Source organism: Myotis lucifugus, unplaced genomic scaffold (assembly GCF_000147115.1).
Source record: "Myotis lucifugus unplaced genomic scaffold, Myoluc2.0 scaffold_2774, whole genome shotgun sequence".
In the NCBI taxonomy this organism is placed as follows: domain Eukaryota; kingdom Metazoa; phylum Chordata; class Mammalia; order Chiroptera; family Vespertilionidae; genus Myotis; species Myotis lucifugus.
The window spans coordinates 185-19,767 of NW_005873822.1; the positions used below are offsets into that span (position 1 = coordinate 185).

General features: G+C 39.4%; 1 protein-coding gene across 1 annotated transcript; it reads left to right on the plus strand.

Annotated features, from left to right (window-relative positions):
* Positions 1-351: 351 nt before the first annotated feature.
* On the plus strand, positions 352-17,614 carry LOC102420539 (F-actin-monooxygenase MICAL3-like; the record flags this gene model as incomplete). Its single annotated transcript, XM_006108603.1, has 10 exons — positions 352-468; positions 860-961; positions 1,517-1,672; positions 2,881-2,981; positions 7,219-7,476; positions 7,872-7,987; positions 8,976-9,102; positions 11,176-11,272; positions 12,246-12,393; positions 17,418-17,614. Coding segments are annotated over 10 exons (1,419 nt in total), but the record flags the coding sequence as incomplete, so codon positions are not given.
* Positions 17,615-19,583: the final 1,969 nt, after the last annotated feature.

Sequence of the window (19,583 nt, forward strand, 5' to 3'; positions counted from 1 at the left end):
GGCCTCATCCTCCGGAAATTCTGTTTCTTTGTTTTGGGGTGGGGCCACAACATTAGTAACAAAGAAACAGAATTTCCGGAGGATGAAGCCCAGAAATCAGGATTTTAAAAAGATTCCCAGGTGATTCTAATGTGCAGCCAAGGTTGAGAACCACTGCTCTAGAGCATTTCTTGCCCTTAGTAAAGAAAGAGGCTGTGGAACATGGCTTGGAAAATGTCTCCTGTTATAGGAAGCGTTGAGAATCTGGATAAACTCTGCATGGGTAGACAGGTGGAAACCTGAGCAGTGACTGCTAACTGGTACTCTTTTTTTCAATGTGCCCTAACTTGTGTTATCTTTTTGTTTACCCAGGTATCCGTCAGCTTCAACTAATACTTTTGAAAGTAGCATTGATCCTAGGCATTGAAATTCATGTCAGTGTAGAATTCCAAGGACTTGTACACCCTCCTGAGGACCAAGAAAATGAACGTGAGTTGAATTGGAAAAGGGGGGAGTAGGGATAAAAGGGCATCAAATGGGTGAGAAAAGGTGAGATCAAAGCAGAAAACTATAGGAATCTGTGGGTTGTTTTCAGAACTACTTAAAAAGGGCTTCTCTGTATAGCCAGTATCTTTTGAGGAACTTTTGATTTAATGAAGAGGCCTTCGAGATAGTAGTAGACATTGCAAGCACTTGTATTCATTATAGAAAATTGTATGGTGGGAACGTTCCTTTGTGAGGCCTCTTTCTTTCTGTGGTTTGTACCCCATGCTTTTAAACCTGTTTTTGGCTTGGTGTTTGCCTACCTGGGTATCTTGAGATGTCTTAGGTGTATGAATATGATCTGGGTGACAACCTTCAATTTTACTTTGGTCTACAGGGATAGGTTGGCGGGCACTGGTGCACCCTAAAACCCATCCTGTGTCAGAATATGAATTTGAAGTGATCATTGGAGGGGATGGCCGTAGGAACACCTTGGAAGGTATTGGTCATTATTCATTTTCCTGGTTTATTGCAGAGTAAAGGGTGACCTTCTCCAAACCCTGGGGTGAGAATTTGTGTCATCAGAGAGGATCTACATATGTGTGCTACCTACTCTAATTTAATGGCAGCCCCAGTCTTTCTAGCCAAGTGGTACTTGGTTTACTTCTTACAGGGTAATCTTGTTAGGGTACTAAGAGACAAGCTATACTTTGAGCAGTTGGCACTACAGGATTAAATCTCAGCTTAATAAAAGATGGCTTCCCTTTTTTTTAAAAAAAAAATGGAATTCCTAGTATTAAGTAACATTCTGGTTAGTCAGATTTCAAATTTTTTGTTAGTGTGCAGGAGACTTTGACTTCTTTTCTGGATTGTTATATTCTTTGATGGGTAAACACCTTATTTTCAGGTTGAGAAGAGCTGCCCTAAAATTTTTCCATTGATTTTTATCACCTATGTTCCCAAATGTCATCATCAATACCCGCTTCCTGTTTGAAGTGACCTTCCTTCCTCTCTAGCCAACTGCTGCCACATCTGAAAATTTCTTTCCCTCCAGGATTTCGTCGGAAGGAATTTCGAGGCAAACTGGCCATTGCCATTACAGCAAATTTTATCAACCGAAATACAACAGCAGAAGCCAAAGTGGAAGAGATCAGTGGAGTGGCTTTCATATTCAACCAAAAATTTTTCCAGGAGCTCAGGGAAGCTACAGGTTGGTATCAGTGCCTTGAAAGCAATAAGGATAGAACTTTAAATAACTACTTGTGGCTTTCTCTTGGATAGTTTGGTGGTTGGGTAATCATTGGTGTTACTGTGTCATTTACCCGTTGCTCCTTCCTCACTCACATGCTTTGTTCTAAGTGTAATGCTTTCCATCATTGATTGCTACTCTAATGTTCTTTATCCTCATCACAGGGACTGAGATACTCTGGATTGGGTTTTTACTATATTTGTGTGTTTGTTTTTAAGTGTTTGTGCTGTCTTTTACCAACTCTTCTCCTACCCCTTCCTCTACACTGTGGCTCTAAGTCAGCGGTTCTCAACCTGTGGGTCGAGACCCATTTGGGGGTCTAACAACCCTTTCACAGGGGTCGCCTAAGACCATCGGAAAACACATATATAATTACATATTGTTTTTGTGATTAATCACTATGCTTTAATTATGTTCAATTTGTAACAATGAAATTGGGGGTCACCACAACATGAGGAACTGTATTAAAGGGTCGCGGCATTAGGAAGGTTGAGAACCACTGCTCTAAGTGGTTTAATGCAGTAACCTATTGGCTGGTAGTTCTCTGGTTTATTGAGAACCTGACTTTAGGCATTGAGTGTACTACTTTGTCTACTAAGTTCTACTTTGGTCTTGAAGTAAACCATATGCTAGATAGGAATGAGATTTTTATATGATAGCTTTTGAATAAATTAACTTAGATGTTTCGATGCAACAAAAATGTACAGCAGATTCTAAATTCTCTGTTTTCTAGAACATGATTTCTTTCCATTACATCTATTTTTTAGATTAATTGAAATTAAAACCGATAGTTCACTCTCTGCTTCCAGTTCTAGGAGATTCCCCCAGTTGCCTTGATGACTATAAAAGAGGTTTAACCCGATAACTAACCCAGACCGTCTTACTAAGGGTTAATCTTTCTTTTTCTTTCAATCTTTATATATTTCTGCTTACTATTGATCATTGTTTTTAGGATAACTTAGAGTGTCAAGTGAGTTACAGAGCAGTACAAAGATAAACAAAGTTCCCCCTCTTTTTATGAACCGAATGTTCAGGAAGTGAGAATCTGGACTCAGACATCTTTTTTGCTTTCTCTTTTCCTGCTTAGGGTTTTACAACCCTGGTCTCTGTGGACCCACATACAATCTCTCTGGCTGCCCTAATATACCTTCAACATTTTTGTTTTGCAGGTATTGACTTGGAGAACATCGTCTACTACAAAGATGACACACACTATTTTGTAATGACGGCCAAAAAGCAGAGTTTACTGGACAAAGGGGTGATACTGCATGTAAGTGATAGATTTCTTTTAAACCTCTTTTTATGTTGTACTGGTTAGTATGATCACCAAGAGAAAGAATTTTATTGTCAGATGAGTTTTCCTGCAAGGGAATGAAAACAAGCCCCCTAACTCATCTGGTAACATGTACTCTAATGTTTTTTAGTTAAACTTAAAAAAGTACTGTTTATTATGGAAATTTTCTAATATAAACAAAAGTAGAGAGGATTATCTGATGAACTCCCATGTGTCTATTATCTGGCTTTCAGAATTATCAACACATGACCAATATTGTTTCATTAGTACCCAACTCACTCCCCAGTCCTGCAATTGGATTGTTCCAAAGCAAATCTCAGATAATTCAGGAATAAATATTCAGTTTAATTTTAGGTGATTTGATTTGTGGTTCTAGAGAATTTCATGTATGACCAATTATTGGTTAGGTCATCTTTTGGAAGGGGTGCTAGAGGGAATGGAGTTTGACCAAGAAGCAATAGTTGGTGTTTATGGGAGCCTGAAAATGGTTCTGGTTTTACTCTAGATGTGGCTGTCAGAAGTCCAGGGAACCCTGACTCGATCAGGGTGTATTGAAACCTCTGCATAACCTAACAGTAAAGGCTGCTTATTCATCCTTAGCCAGATCCTCCTGCTCAGCCTTTTTTTAGGTGACTAAATGTATGACATTCCGTGAGATGATGATCTGAATAGGAAATCAGAAAACCACAGGGTAGAGGGTTCCTTAAGGAGAATTTCTTAAGTCTGATATGGTCTCAATGTGAGAATTACTATCCCCACATGTGCAATTCCCACCACAGTCTCATGGCTGAATTTGAGGGTGTCCTCTGTCTCTGTAGGATACTAATGAATCCGGTCACTTTAATCTGCAGTATACTGTAGCCTTATCTGAGAGCAATGGTAGGGGTGAGCATATGAACATGTACCTGCAACACAGCCTCTTTCCACTTGTTACCTTGTATCTGCTTCTTAACCTTGTGGTCCTTTATGTCTATGAGGAGAAACAGGACCAAGCAGTGTGTGCAGCCCATTCTGCCAAGAACATAAACAAGATGTATTTGAATGTTTTATCAGTAAAAAATAGGCAGTGTGCCCATTGTTATCAGTCGAAATTATGTAGGAACGATCTGGAATGCCAAGACTCTGATTTACTTTTCCTTTTTGTTTACTTATTTTTTTTAGAGGGCAAGAGCCATCCCTTCTGTGTGTGCTGCTAAACACTAAATTCATTCTGACCACTTACTTAATGGTGAACAAACTGTTTCAAGGGCCAACTTGAGTATTTGTGTTTTGGCTTTTAACATCTTGTAGTGGTAACTGAAAGTACCATCAGGGACACTTGGAAACCATAAGCCCCACTTCAGGAGAATAAAGATTTGGCTCAGTATGTCAGGAACCTCCAAAATAGAAAAGTAGTTTTTCAGCCATTTATGTGGAAAACCCCTTTTCTCTCATTATTGTTTTTCTTTGTTGGGGGGTTCTATAGAGCCTTTAAGAATCTTATTATTAATTTTTAAACCTCTGTTCCATTTTGAATATATTTCTTCCCAGTCCCCTCCAAAACCTTTTGGCACTGAAACTTTTGGGTTTTTGGAGTTATGCAAGTTAAGTGTTTTGTGTGGCCCCAGTTGCCAAAAGCTATTTGCTACCCAGAAGGTAATAATTGCTGATAGTAACATAAACTATAAAGTGCTTTTTCAGTTTACCAGCACTATCACATAAGTTATTTTATTTAGTATTCAGAATAACTCTATGAAGTGGATTGGACAGTATCAAAGAAGTAGTAATTTGCTCCAAATACATGGAAAAGCCAGCACTAAGCAACAAAGCCTGGTCTCTTTTAGAAACAGCCCCCCCCCTTTTTTTTTATTCTTTATTGATTAAGGTATTACATGTGTGTCCTTATCCCCTGATCCCCCCCACACACACCCCTCTTCATGCCCTCACCCCCCTAGTGTCTGTGTCTATTGGTTATGCTAATATGCATGCATACAAGTCCTTTGGTTGATCTCTCCCCCTCCCCCCCACGCTCCCCTGCCTTCCCTCTGAGGTTTGACGGTCTGATCGATGCTTCTCTGTCTCTGGATCTGTTTTTGTTCATCAGTTTATGTTGTTCGTGATATTTATCCTTCTCTGACTGACTTATTTCACTTAGCACAATGCTCTCCAGGTCCATCCTTGCTGTTGCAAATGGTAGGAGTTCCTTCCCTTTTACCGCAGTGTAGTATTTCATTGTGTAGATGTACCACAGTTTTTTAATCCACTAATCTGCTGATGGGCACTTAGGCTATTTCCAAATCTTAGCTATTATAAATTGTGCTGCTATGAACATAGGGGTGCATATATCCTTTCTGATTGGTGTTTCTGGTTTCTTGGGATATATTCCTAGAAGTGGGATCACTGGGTCAAATGGGAGTTCCATTTTTCGTTTTTTGAGGAAACTCCATACTGTTCTCCACAGTGGCTGTACCAGTTTGCATTCCCACCAGCAGTGCATGAGTGTTCCCTTTTCTCTGCATCCTCACCAGCACTTGTCATTTGTTGATTTGTTGATGATAGCCATTCTGACAGGTGTGAGATGGTACCTCATTGTCATTTTGATTTACATCTCTCGGATGATTAGTGACTTTGAGCATGTTTTCATATGTCTCTTGTCCTTCTGTATGTCCTCTTTCAAAAAGTATCTTTTTAGGTCTGTTGCCCATTTTTTGATTGGGTTGTTTATCTTTCTTTTGTTAAGTTGTATGAGTTCCCTGTAAATGTTGAAGATTAAACCCTTATCGGATATAACATTGGCAAGTATGTTCTCCCATGCAGTGGGCTCTCTTGTTGTTTTATTGATGGTTTCTTTTGCTGTACAGAAGCTTTTTATTTTGATGTAGTCCCATTTGTTTATTTTCTCTTTAGTTTCCATTGCTCTAGGGGCTGTATCGTTGAAGATAGTGCTTCAACATATGTCTGAGATTTTGCTGCCTGTGGATTCCTCTAAGATTTTTATGGTTTCCCATCTTACGTTTAAGTCTTTTATCCATTTTGAGTTTATTTTTGTGTATGGTGTAAGTGGGTGGTCTAATTTCATTTTTTTTGCATATATCTGTCCAATTTTCCCAACACCATTTATTGAAGAGACTGTCTTGACTCCATTGTATGCTCTTGCCTCTTTTGTCAAATATTAATTGAGCATAGTGGTTTGGGTCGATTTCTGGGTTCTCTATTCTATTCCATTGGTCTGTTCTTGTGCCAGTACCAAGAAGTTTTGAGAACAGTGGCTTTGTAATACAGCTTGATATCTGGTATTGAGATCCCTCCTACTTTGTTCTTCTTTCTCAGGATCGCTGTAGCTATTCGGGGTCTTTTTTTATTCCAGATGAATTTTTGGAGAGTTCGTTCTAGGTCTGTGAAATACACCGTTGGTATTTTAATGAGGAGTGCATTGAATCTATAGATTGCTTTGGGTAGTATGGACATTTTAATGATGTTGATTCTACCAATCCATGAACATGGTATGATCTTCCATCTGTTTATGTCTTCCTCTATCTCTTTTTTCAGTGTCCTGTAGTTTTCTGAGTACAGGTTTTATACCTCCTTAGTTAAGTTTATTCCTAGGTATCTTAATTTTTTTGGTGCGATGGTAAATGGAATTGTTATTTTAATCTCTCTTTCTGTAAGTTCATTATTGGTGTATAAAAATGCCATAGATTTCTTGGTGTTAATTTTGTATCCTGCTACATTGCCGAATTCATTTATTAAGTCTAATAATTTTTTGATGGATTCTTTAGGGTTTTCTCTGTACAGTATCATGTCATCTGCAAATAATGACAGTTTTACTTCTTCTTTTCCAATTTGGATACCTTTTATTTCTTCTTCTTGTCTAATTACTATGGCTAGAACTTCCAGTACTATATCAAACAGGAGTGGTGAAAGTGGGCATCCCTGTCTTGTTCCTGTTCTTAGGTGAAATGGTTTTAGTGTTTGCCCACTGAGTATGATGTTGGCTATAGGTTTGTCATATAAGGCTTTTATTATGTTGAGGTATGATCCCTCTATTCCCACTTAGCCTTCCCCTTTTTCTTTGTAATATGTTTAAAAGACTTGTTTTGGAATATGCAATCACTTTAGGGGAATGGGAAAAGCGGTGAAAAACTCGGTTATGTCCGATATGTGTAGTGTGGCTTGAGCCAGTTAGACTTGTACTTAGACTTTTCCACCGAGCCTCTTCCCTTTCTGGAACTAGGACTATGCCGACACAGAGCTCTTGCTTTCCCGGGAGAATGTGGACCAAGAGGCTCTGCTGAACTATGCCAGGGAAGCAGCAGACTTCTCCACCCAGCAGCAGCTACCATCTCTGGATTTTGCCATCAATCACTATGGGCAGCCCGATGTGGCCATGTTCGACTTCACTTGTATGTACGCCTCTGAGAATGCTGCCTTGGTGCGAGAGCAGAATGGACACCAGTTACTAGTGGCTCTGGTTGGGGACAGCCTCCTAGAGGTGAGTATTAAGGATGACGGCACTTAATAGTAGTTGGAAACAAACCTAGGTGCTTTGATTGTGGAGTGAGTGTCTACAACATTATACCACATAAGTGAACTCCCTATAGGAGTTATATTTCCTGATATAGGGAAGCATCACAGGCCACGGGGAACCCAGACTTGCTAAGTAGCAATGGAAATGCTGCAACATCCTTGACTTGCCCTTCTACCAATTTATGAAGCAGAAACTTCCTTAACTTGCCCTTCTACCAGTTTGTGAAGCAGAGAAGTCCAGTATCTGAACAGTTGCCAAAGACTACTTTCAATAGCAATCTCTTTCTTAGTTACTTAGTTTACTTTCTCTCTTTTAAAATGTAAGTTATTTTAATTATTTGTTTTATATCTTCTTGATAGCCTTTTTGGCCAATGGGAACAGGAATTGCCCGGGGCTTTCTAGCTGCTATGGACTCCGCCTGGATGGTACGAAGTTGGTCTCTAGGAACAAGTCCCTTGGAAGTCCTGGCAGAGAGGTAATGGGAAGTAACCAGGGGTTCCTTTTGTGAGAAAAAACTGGGAGTGGTGAGTGTTTTGCTCTTAAGACAAAACACAGGTTCGTTCTTCCTTCTATCTCCCTGTTTTAATTAAAGATGTTTTCTTATTCAAGAGAGGAAAGGCAAGATATTTATTCAAGAAATTATAAAATGTAAAGATTATCTAAGTGTTTTTCTCTTATCCCTGTCCAAACTCAATTTGTTGTGGACTAATGGTATCTGAATCTTTGTATACCTTTGAAAGATGGTATCTGAGTCCTTTATGACAGTCACATAAACAAATACATAAAAATAGTACATTAAATCCTCTCGTTCTTAAACTAGAAAGGTGTAAACTAATGAAATCAATGTCGTAATAGGGGACATACTCAAATAAGAGATGAGATTAAAAGTGACTTTGAATTCAAAGGAAAATACCAAACTGCTTGTAAACATTTCTCAAGTTTTCAAATGTCAGATATTTTGAAGCAGATTATTGCAAATAAGGTAAGAATCTTGGTATTTGCTGATAATGAACAAATACCTTAACCTGAAAAACTAGAGAAAGAAGATTTCCTGGATGAAATTGGTGGTTGATGTCATTTTAAGTCTGTTACTTAAGGCACTCTGGGTAATTTGATGACAAGTTCTTTTTTCATCTGTGATTCTCTTACATATTAAATATTGGCATACTTGAAAAAACAAAGCAGTAAATTACTTGCCTTTTAAATTAAGGTCATACTTTTTATCTCTGCCCACAGCAATGTCTTTGCTATTCTCGTTGGCCCTTAACCAGGCCTATGGAATTATTGAGCTGGTGGGAATGGGAAGCAAGAGCTGATGTAGGATTGGAGGAAACCAGTCAAGGATGAAGATTTATCATCCTTCAGATAATTTGGGGACTGTCAAAAAATAGAAATATTCTCAAAGTAGAAGGAGATGTTCGTGGTCCTTGTCATGCTCTGAGTATATTGCTGTGTTATTACAGGGAAAGCATTTATAGGTTACTGCCTCAGACAACCCCTGAGAATGTGAGTAAAAACTTCAGCCAATACAGCATAGACCCTGTCACCAGATATCCCAATATTAACATCAACTTTCTCCGGCCAACCCAGGTAAGTGTCTTCTAGTCAGTGATCCATATCTGGGTCCTTTGAAATTTGCCTATTAATAACAAACATATATACAACCTTTCCCTCAAGTAGATTCAAGTAGATTCAAGTAGATGTCTCTCTGAGTTGGTTGAAGTAGATATTATTGTCCATCAACAAATTGAGCAGCTAAGGCAGAGAGTTGTTGAATAACTTGCCAGAAGATCAGACGTGACAAAAATGATGGATCCAGGGATTTATCCCAGGTCTCCTGATTCAAATTGTATCTTGTAGGGAAAGAGCACTTGTTCACTAGTCAGGAAATGTGACTTTCACTTGCATTATCACAAACAGTCTCTTGTAACTTGGACTGGTCATTTCACTTTCTCTGAACCTCAGTTTCTTTATTTGTAAAATGAAGGTGATCATCCCTGCTACTCACAGACAGGATCATTGTGAGGACAACTGAGATTATTCACTGGAAAGAACTTTAAAAGATAAGACACTCTCTACAATTAAAAAATATTGTAGGTCATTTTTGTACTGAGTTATTTCTCAGAATGTCTAAAGCCTTATAACTACTTTAAGAATGACATAGTTTAGACAGAAGTTATGATAATTTACAGAGCACAATTATCCTAAAGAGCCCATCAGTTTTTAGAAAGTAGTCTATTCAACATATTTGCCAATGTTGTAGAGTAATTGTTTATTCACTTTCTACCTGAAGTTGACACCTTTAGGCTTTTTATACTTACGTGTGGTAAGTCTATAAGACATCCATGAAACCTGCTAATAGAGGGCAGCACTAGGGGTCCAACATACCCAACAAAACAAGTGCATAACAACACCAAAAAACATATAATAGGCATTATTCATAACATGCAGAAACCAGAAACAACCTCAACATCCATCAGCAGTAGAATAAATTAATTGTAGTATATTTTACAATAGAACATGTACAGTCATGAGAAAGACTGAAATATTTGCTACATTCAACATGAATGAATCTCAGAGTCATTAACTGTGCAAACAAAATCCACATACAAAAGAATATGTACTTTATAATTTCATTTACATAAAGTTCAAAAACAAGCAAAATTAATCCTTGGTGATAGAAATCAGAATAGTGGTCATCTTTGGGATCAGAATACTGACTGCAAGCCTGGAGATGTTGTAAAGTTTGATCTGGGTTGTTATATGGGTACTCAAGGCCGGGTGCATGAATTCGTGCACCAGTGGGGTCCCTTGGCCTGGCCTGTGGGATGGGGCCGAAACCAACTCTCCAACATCCCCCGAGGGGTCCCAGATTGTGAGAGGGCGCAGGTCAGGCTGAGGGACCCCACCGGTGCACGATCGGGGCCAGGGAGGGACGTGGGAGGGCTTCAGGGCGTGTCTGGCCCATCTTGCTCAGTCCCAATCGGCCTGACCCCAGCAGCAAGCTAACCTACCAGTCGGAGCTTCTTCCCCCTGGTGGTCAGTGTACATCATAGTGAGCGGTTGAGCAGCCTTAGCATATCATTAGCATATAACCCTTCGATTGGCTGAATGGACGACTGGACACTTAGCATATTAGGCTTTTATTATATAGGATATTCATTTACAAAAATGCATCATTTTACTATATGTATTATCAATTAAAAAGTAGATTTTGCCCGGCTAGTGTGGCTCAGTGGTTGAGCGTAGACCTATGAACCAGGAGGTCATGGTTCAATTCCAGGTCCAGGCACATTCCCAGGTTGCAGGCTTGATCCCCAGTAGGGGGCATGCAGGAGGCAGCTGATCGATGATTCTCTCTCATCATTGCTGTTTCTGTCTCTCCTGCCTTCCTCTCTGAAATCAATAAAAAAACATTTTTTAAGTAAATTTTTTTTTCAAAATAGGTCCAACAGAGATTATCAGAAGGACTTCTGTAGCTGAGTAGTGGATTTTTAGCACAATTTATGTATTTGTTTATATGTAACCTAGGTCATCATCATAACTTCTGTCTAAACTTTGCCCAGTCTGCTATCACAATCTTTCATCTGTCATTCTCTTCTCTGGTGGGGATTTGTTACTTGTTTGATTTTCCTTCTTTACAACTTTTTACATTTCTGCCAGGTGCGCCATTTATATGATACTGGAGAAACAAAAGATATTCATCTGGAAATGGAGAACCTGGTGAATTCCCGAACTACCCCAAAGTTGACTCGCAATGGTGAGTTCTGATAATGCTCTTTTGAAATGTAGGTAACCTATTCAGAGAAGTCTGTAATTATTTATTGAGCTCTTAGTGTACATAGTACTGCGCAAGGCAGTGGTTCTCAACCAGACATGATTTTGCCCCTTAGAGGACATTTGGTAGTTTCTGGGGACATTTTTTATTGTCTTGAGTTGAAGAGGATGTTACTGACATCCAAGGATGCAGCTAAACCTCCTACTGCACATAAATCAGCTCCCAGCCAAAAATATCAGTGTGTCAAGGTTAAGAAACCTTGATGTAAGGTATTATGAGGAAATAAAGAGAAACCAGATAGAGATGCTATTGAGAAAGAGAAAAGGGCAGCATGTGGGCACATACACACGCCAGCTAAGGTTTTGGGGGTAAGGCTTTATGGAAGAAATAGTGGCATTTTAACTGAGTACTATGATATTGCCAGGATACAGTGACAGAGACAAAGGCCATTTCATATTTTGTGTGTATTGAAAGGTCCCTGAAGATTTGTTTTAAAGGAGAGTGATGTGAGTATACCTCTACATGTAAGATGGGATGGAGAAGGCAAATGCCATTACAATAGTCAGCTAACAGTTGTAAAGGCCTAAATCTGGTATTGATATTGAGGATGGAAAGAGAACAGTGGACCATAATTAGAAGAAATCTCACTTTGGGGTCAGGTACAACTGGGTCCCAGTCCAATCTTTGCCATTTGTGAAGTGTGTGGTCATGAGCAGGTTATATAGTATCTCTGAACTTGAGTTCCTTGTCTATGAAATGAGGATAACAACACCTACCTCACATTATGGTTATGAGGATTCCGTGACATACATAGCTGGTTTATCACGATGCCTGACAACTGTGTTCTTCCTACCTTCAATAATTTTTTTAACTGGATATGTGTACTACAAAGAGGATCCCATATTAATGCTACCAAGTGACAACACTATCATTAATATTATTTTTGTTCTTTTAGAGTCTGTACCTCGTTCAAGCAAACTGCTTGGTTGGTGCCAAAGGCAGACAGATGGCTACACAGGGGTCAATGTGACAGATCTCACTATGTCTTGGAAAAGTGGCCTGGCCCTATGTGCAATTATCCATAGATACCGCCCTGATCTGATGTAAGTTGTGACCAGACTTTCTGTTTCATTTTATATTCCCTAAGGATCTTAGAGTACCCTGCTATCAAGTAGCCAAATTTGTACTTTTTTTTTTTCTAGTAAGAAACTTTCTCTAGAAAGCAATGATTAATTTCGACTTAATTACATTTAAAACTCTGAATGTTAAGTATTATGTAGCTCAATAAAGAAATGATTAGCTGAGTTTTTAACAGCACTCAAAAGGTCAAAAATTTGTTTTAACACCCACTTGGGTGTATTAACTTCACATAATGGAAAACTCTGTTTACTGGCCACAGGTTGAACTCTTCATTTCAGCCAACTATCTCTCAAATGTTATTGGTCATAAGGAAAACCTGGCTAGAACATTTGGCTGGCTGATGGCAAATGTGTCAGGCACTACCAATAAAACAAAACAATTAGTGCTTCCCCACTTTATAATGGTTCATCGGTATTCTCTTATGTTAAGGATTGCACTTTCTGCTAAGATACTTTGTGAATCCCACAAAACTAAGGTCACCTCACCCACCTACACCAGTAACATCTCCTCTTTTGACCATTAGTGACTCACCCAAGGGCAGAATCAGTACAATAGGATGACCCCAGGTCACCTGCGGACACTAGTGCACTCAGGTTTCCACCCTGGGCATTCTCCCAAACAAGAATACAGTGGGGCCTTGACTTACGAGTTTAATTCTTCCGAGACCGAGCTCTTTAAGGAGCTCGTTAAGGAGCTCGTTAAATCAAATTACTCTATCAACTCAATGCAAAAAATCGGAGGAGAGACAGCTGGTATCTCAAAAAACTCGTCGGGACACTCGTAAGTCAAGGCCCCACTGTATTTGGAAACAGAAGCAGAGCATGTTGAATTATTTTGGCTGCCTGTTCTTTTATTATTAGGTTCACTGAAGGGCCCAATTTTGGTGTGTTTATTTTAATGATTCCTTAAGAAATCCTAAAGGACATAGTTCCTATTTATTTTAGGTTATGAGTTAATGAGGCAAGAGCTGTAAAAACAGCATTGTATAATGTGATTTAGGAATGGGAATTTCTGACCTCTATGCTCTTCTACCTTAGCTTATGCACAGATGACAGTAGGGCTTACCCCACCAGAAAAAAAAGGGGGTGACGAGGTGTAAAATTGGAGTTGCTCAAGGATTTACTAGGTGTACTGGTTAATAATGCGGATTTTTTTTTCCAATAAATGGAGTTACACATATATTGATATATATGCAATTTGATATGTATGCTATTTTGTTGTATTGACAACAAGCTTCAAAACTTCATATGCCAAATTTTCTGAAGGTGTTAACTTCATAGATATTTTTACGCTTAAAAATGTCGAATTTCGTGCCAAAAAAAGAGCATTCGCAGGAAGTTTTAATTCATTACTTTATTTTGAAGAGAAGTGCTGCTGAATACTTCAGGAAGCTTATGGTGAACATGCTCCATCTCAAGATACTTGTGAATGCTGGTTTAAACTCTTTAAAAGTGATGATTTCGATGTGAAAGACAAAGAACGTCCAGATCAACCGAAAAAGTTTGAAGACCAACAATTACAAGCATTATTGAATGAAGATGCCTATCAAACTCAAAAAACAACTTGCAGAAAGATTAAACGTTGCTCGGCAAATAATTTCTGATCATTTACAAGCAATGGGAAAGATTTTAAAGGAAGGAAAATGGTTGCCACGTCAACTGAACGAAAGACAAATGGGAAAACTGAAAAGTCATCAGTAAAATGTTGCTTCAACGGCACCAAAGAAAGTCTTTTTTGCATCGAATTGTGACTGGTAATGAAAAGTGGATTTATTTTGAGAATCCCAAATGCACAAAATCATGGGTTGATCCAGGTCAACCATCAACATCGACTGCAAGGCCAGATCGCTTCAGAAAGAAGACAATGCTCTGTGTTTGGTGGGATCAGGAAGGTGTGATGTATTATGAGCTTCTAAAACCAGGTGAAACCATTAATACTGATCGCTACCGACAACAAATAATCAATTTGAACCACGCTTTGATCGTGAAATGACCAGAATGTTCCAGAAGACACGGCAAAGTAATTTTGCTTCATGATGATGCACCATCACACACTTCAAAACCAGTTAAAGACACGTTAAAAGGTCTTGCCTGGGAAGTATTAACCCACCCGCTGTATTCACCAGACCTTGCTCCTTCAGATTACCACTTGTTCCGATTGATGGCACACACACTTTCTGAGCAGCACTTCAAAACATACGAACAAGTGGAAAATTGGATCTCTGAATGGTTTGCCTCAAAACAAGAAAAGTTCTATTGGGACAGTATCCACAAATTACCTGAAAGATGGGGGAAATGTGGACATTTCTTTGAATAAAGCACTTTTGATGTTTCTCTTGAAATTATCGTGTTTTCTTTGATTACAAAATCCGCCATTATTAACTCATACACCTAGTAGGCTGACGCAGCGAGCAAGCAGGAGGGAAGTTTATTAGAGGGAATGGGGAATGGAGCCACAACCAGGGAAGGTTAGGACTCAGCCTCCACTGTCCTTGGGGTTGAATTTTATGCGCAAAAATCACAAGGGTTGGAGGCTGGGGGATGTAAGTGTTCTAGTCTGATTAGATGGAGTTTATTGTCCTTCAGACTGATCAGTGCTGGCCGTTGAGGCTGTGGGCTGTAGGTGGCCGTTGTTATCGTTGGCCTGCTGTCTCACCCTCAGGTGCGGCTGCCTCCTGTTTTGCCGGATAGGGTGACCGCAGGCTGTTCCATGAAATGAGGCTGGGGCCACTTTCTCCTTCAGGACTTTCTAGTCTGCCTGAGCCAAATGTCCTCTGCTGGCCTGTCAGGAGGAAGAGGGAGAGCTTGAGAAAGATTGTGATAAATGGCAAAGAAATGCTTAAAGAAGGGCCAGGTGAATCAGTTCTATTCCCTAGGGAAGGCAGTAAAAAAAGGATGAAATCAGAAGTAATTGACTTCAAAAATTGGTTTTAACACCTACCTGGGTATATTAACTTCATGTAATGGAAAACTCTATTGTCCACAGGTTGAACTCTTCGTTTCAGCCAACTATCTCTCAAATGTTATTGGTCATAAGGAAAACCTGACTAGAACATTTGGCTGGCTGATGGCAAATACGTCAGGCACTACCAACAAAACAAAACAGTTAGTGCTTCCCTGCTTTACAATGGTTCATTGGTATTCTCTTATGTTAAGGATTGCACTTTCTGCTAAGATACTTTGTCAGTCCCACAAAACTCAGGGAGAGGTGGGGTGGAGGGGTGAGTGTAGGGTGAGGGACACATCCCTGTTGGAATATACCAAAGGCTGTCTGGAGAAGACCTAGGGCAGGGGTGGGCAACCTTTTTGTGAGTGCGTGCCAAAACCAGCAAAATCTCTGACTCAAAATTCTTCTGCATGCCAACCCTAATTTTTTGAGAACATGTTACGCCTACTTGATATCTCTTAAGGTGTACGTATGTGAAGAACCTTGAAGAAATAATAAAATTCATTCGAGCGACAAAAACACAGTATATGATGATGAAAAATACATTTATTTTTTAATGTATACATGTACACTGATAGTCCGACAGAAAACTTTATGACTCCGTTTGATATTATCAGTGGGACTTTTGCTGCTGCATCACTGATGACAGAGATTTTACATCAGGTTTATATTTCGTGACCTTCAGAGATATGCACGAGCTACTATCATCCGTCAGGCTACTCCTATTACGAGACTTAACAAAATTCATCACTGAGAACAAAGATTCACAAGCGTATGTGGATGAAACCAAAACACTGGTCGGATCTAGGAAGGCAGGGGAGAGTTAAGGCAGAGGCATAGAAATTGCTCTTCCCCTCTCTCGTCAATCCATGTCTGTGGTCTTTAAGATCACTTGTTATGTAAAATTATTTATCTAAGATGCACCTACACTGAATTTATCTGAAAAATAAAAAAGTCGATAATAAGAAAAAAATTGTAAATGGAAGATTATAAGAGAGGGTTTCGCGTGCCAGCAAAAGTTACTGGCGTGCCATGTTTGGCACGCATGCCAGGGGTTGCCCACCCCTGACCTAGGGTATTTTCTTGTAACAGAAGGCAGAGCAGTGAGTAGGTAATTTGGCACTGTTTAGACCACAATAATGTCATTCAAGATGAGCCTGTAGATTATGAGACTTAAGGAATTTTTTGAAATGGAGTTAGTAGGTTAGCACAATGTAAGGCCTGCCCAGTTAATCTGAAATCACCTGAAGAAGAACGCTTTCAGTTGTTACTTACGATTGAGTAGTAAGAAGCTTGAAATCCGGTGGGAAATGTTTGTTCATCTAAATACTTGGGAAATTTTAAGACATTTAGCAATGGAAAAATCTTTTGAGGAAAGTTTTGGAATTCCCCTTTAAGTAGAAGGCTGAGTAAGGTTTATCAGAGGTGATTTAGCACATCTATAATAGCTTGTCAGGTCCAAAGGACACTATGCGTAATAGTCCCAGGACTTTAAAAATAGTCTGATCCAAATAGGATTTTTATCATTATTTAACATCTATAATAATAAAAGGGTAATATGCTAATTAGACGGGACATCCTTCCCGACAAAGCCGGGGCCAGAGGAAAGCAAGCCCGGGTCCTGGGTGCCAGAGAGAAGCCTGTGTTGGCAGCCGGGGGAAGGAAGGCCTACTCTTACACAAATTTTGTGCATTGGACTTCTAGTTAAGTTTAATAAATACAGATCACACACAAGATGCAAGGGAATACATATTAATGATAGTTCCTATTCTTGAGCTTACATTTTAGTAAGAAATTTCTGTAATTAGAAAAATGAGGATAGTTTAACTTTCCCTCTGTTTTATTCTTTGTCATTTTTTCTTTAATCATTTTTTCTCCTTTGAGGATGATTTATATTTCAAGTTTGCTCTCAGATTTCAGTGAAGCACTGCACATAGGATTTTAGCTGAGCAACAAAGACATGAAGTGACTTCTTGATACTGTTTTCTGGTGTGGGGACAAGCACTCCATCTTGATATGTTTTCTTTATCCTGTTTCTCAGAGATTTTGATTCTTTGGATGAACAAAATGTGGAGAAGAATAACCAACTGGCCTTTGATATTGCTGAAAAGGAACTGGGCATTTCTCCCATCATGACAGGCAAAGAGATGGCCTCGGTCGGGGAGCCTGACAAGCTGTCCATGGTGATGTACCTGACCCAGTTCTACGAGATGTTCAAGGACTCACTCCCCTCCAGCGGTAAGGACTGAGGGCTCTGGTATGGGAGTCTTTCGTGTTCTCTGTTGTTGCCTGGCTTTCTTTCTTTCCCTGTATCCTACATGAGCACCCACAAAAGCAAACTTGTACTTAACTCTGTTTTTACTGGCCAGCTATCAGGGTAAGTCCCTGGGATTTTGCTCCATTGTTTTTTTCCTTCTCAACCACTCATTCTTACCCAAATCTTTCTCACTATATCTATAAATATGTAAAAATCATTCCTATCCAGAATTTTTTTCTTGACTATTATTTTTTCATACTCTTTCTTTCTGATCCAGCCTTTTAAAAATATATATACACTTTTTAAAAAAATTGTTTTCAGAGAGGAAGAGAGAGGGAGAGATAGATAGAAATATCAGTGATGAGAAAGAATTATCTATCGGCTGCCTCCTGCACGCCCCCCACTGGGGATCGAGTCCGAAACCCAGAATCAAACTGTGACCTCCAGGTTCATAGGTCAACACTCAACCACTGAGCCACACTGGCCTGGCTGAATCACCTTTTTTTAAAAAAGTGGGCTACTTCCTCAGTTGCCTAAACTTTGTACACTTTGCAACCTGGCTTCTGCCATTATTCCTCTGCTAGATTGTTCTCCTTGTTCATGAAGAATTGCCAAATCCATGTTTTTCACTTCTTATCTCTTATGCCCTTGGCTTTTTGCATTGTTCAGCACTGTGGAATGACAACTTTTTTTCTGAAACTCTCTTTTCTTTGGCTTCTGTGATCCTGCACTGGACTGGCCTCATTCTCTTCTTTTGGTAACTGTTCCTTCTCTGGCTTCTCTTTCTTCTACATTTTAGTGTTTTCCAAAAATCTTCCTTTCTCCTCAGCCCAATATCTCAATCTGTCAGCATGCTACAAAAAATATTTCTGTTGTCAGCTACCGTCTCTTGGAATAGCATAATGATTAAGAGTGTTGACCTGGGTTTATATCCCAGTACTAACACCTGTTAAACCTTAGGCTAGTTACTCAGTTTTCCTGTGCCTCAGTTTCCCCATCTGTAAAATGGGGCTTTTTCTATGTATAATTAGATTGTGATATGCTAAGAAGAACGTTTGCAAAACGGAAGCACTTAATAAATGTTAACAATATATTATTAGTTTCAATTATTTTAAAAATTACTATTATTACTAATAAAACATTGGAATCCACAGTTTGTGACTCACCAGTGTCTTCCAGCCCATGTACTCATAGATGTTTATAGCTTTTTCCGATTAGATACACAGTCTTTACAACAGAAGTCCACAACTCTAACATCAGTGTACACATTCATGGAGAGCCCCCTCAGTGTGCAGCCTAGTGCATGAGGTATGCATACACCAAACCAGTGACCCTGAGCTGCCTGTCCTCCCTCCCTTTCTCTCTGCCCTAAAATTTTATCACAAAGATGAGGCTTCAGCACTCTACTGTAACTCGTATCACGGGTGAATTCCAACTTTTGAAAAGCAAAAGTGGAGGTTTTTGTGACTGGCGTGGATGGGGAAAGAATTGGTATTGTTTATGTTGATGGAAAAAAGAAGGCTCAGTGTATAAACCTAAGAATGCATTTTCTTTGTGAAATGTCCTGCTAAGTTCCTCATACTTTTGTCCGAGCAAATGAACCTTTAGAGCAGTGGTTCTCAACCTTTCTAATGCCGCCACCCTTTAATACAGTTCCTCATGTTGTGGTGACCCCCAACCATAAAATTATTTTTGTTGCCACTTCATAACTGTAATTTTGCTACTGTTATGAATCGTAATATAAATATCTGATATGCAGGATGTATTTTCATTGTTACAAATTGAACATAACTAAAGCATAGTGATTAATCACAAAAACAATATGTAATTATATATGTGTTTTCCGATGGTCTTAGGCGACCCCTGTGAAAGGGTTGTTCGACTCCCAAAGGGGTCGCGACCCACAGGTTGAGAACTGCTGCTTTAGAGCTTTTGGAGGTTCTGGGAGCC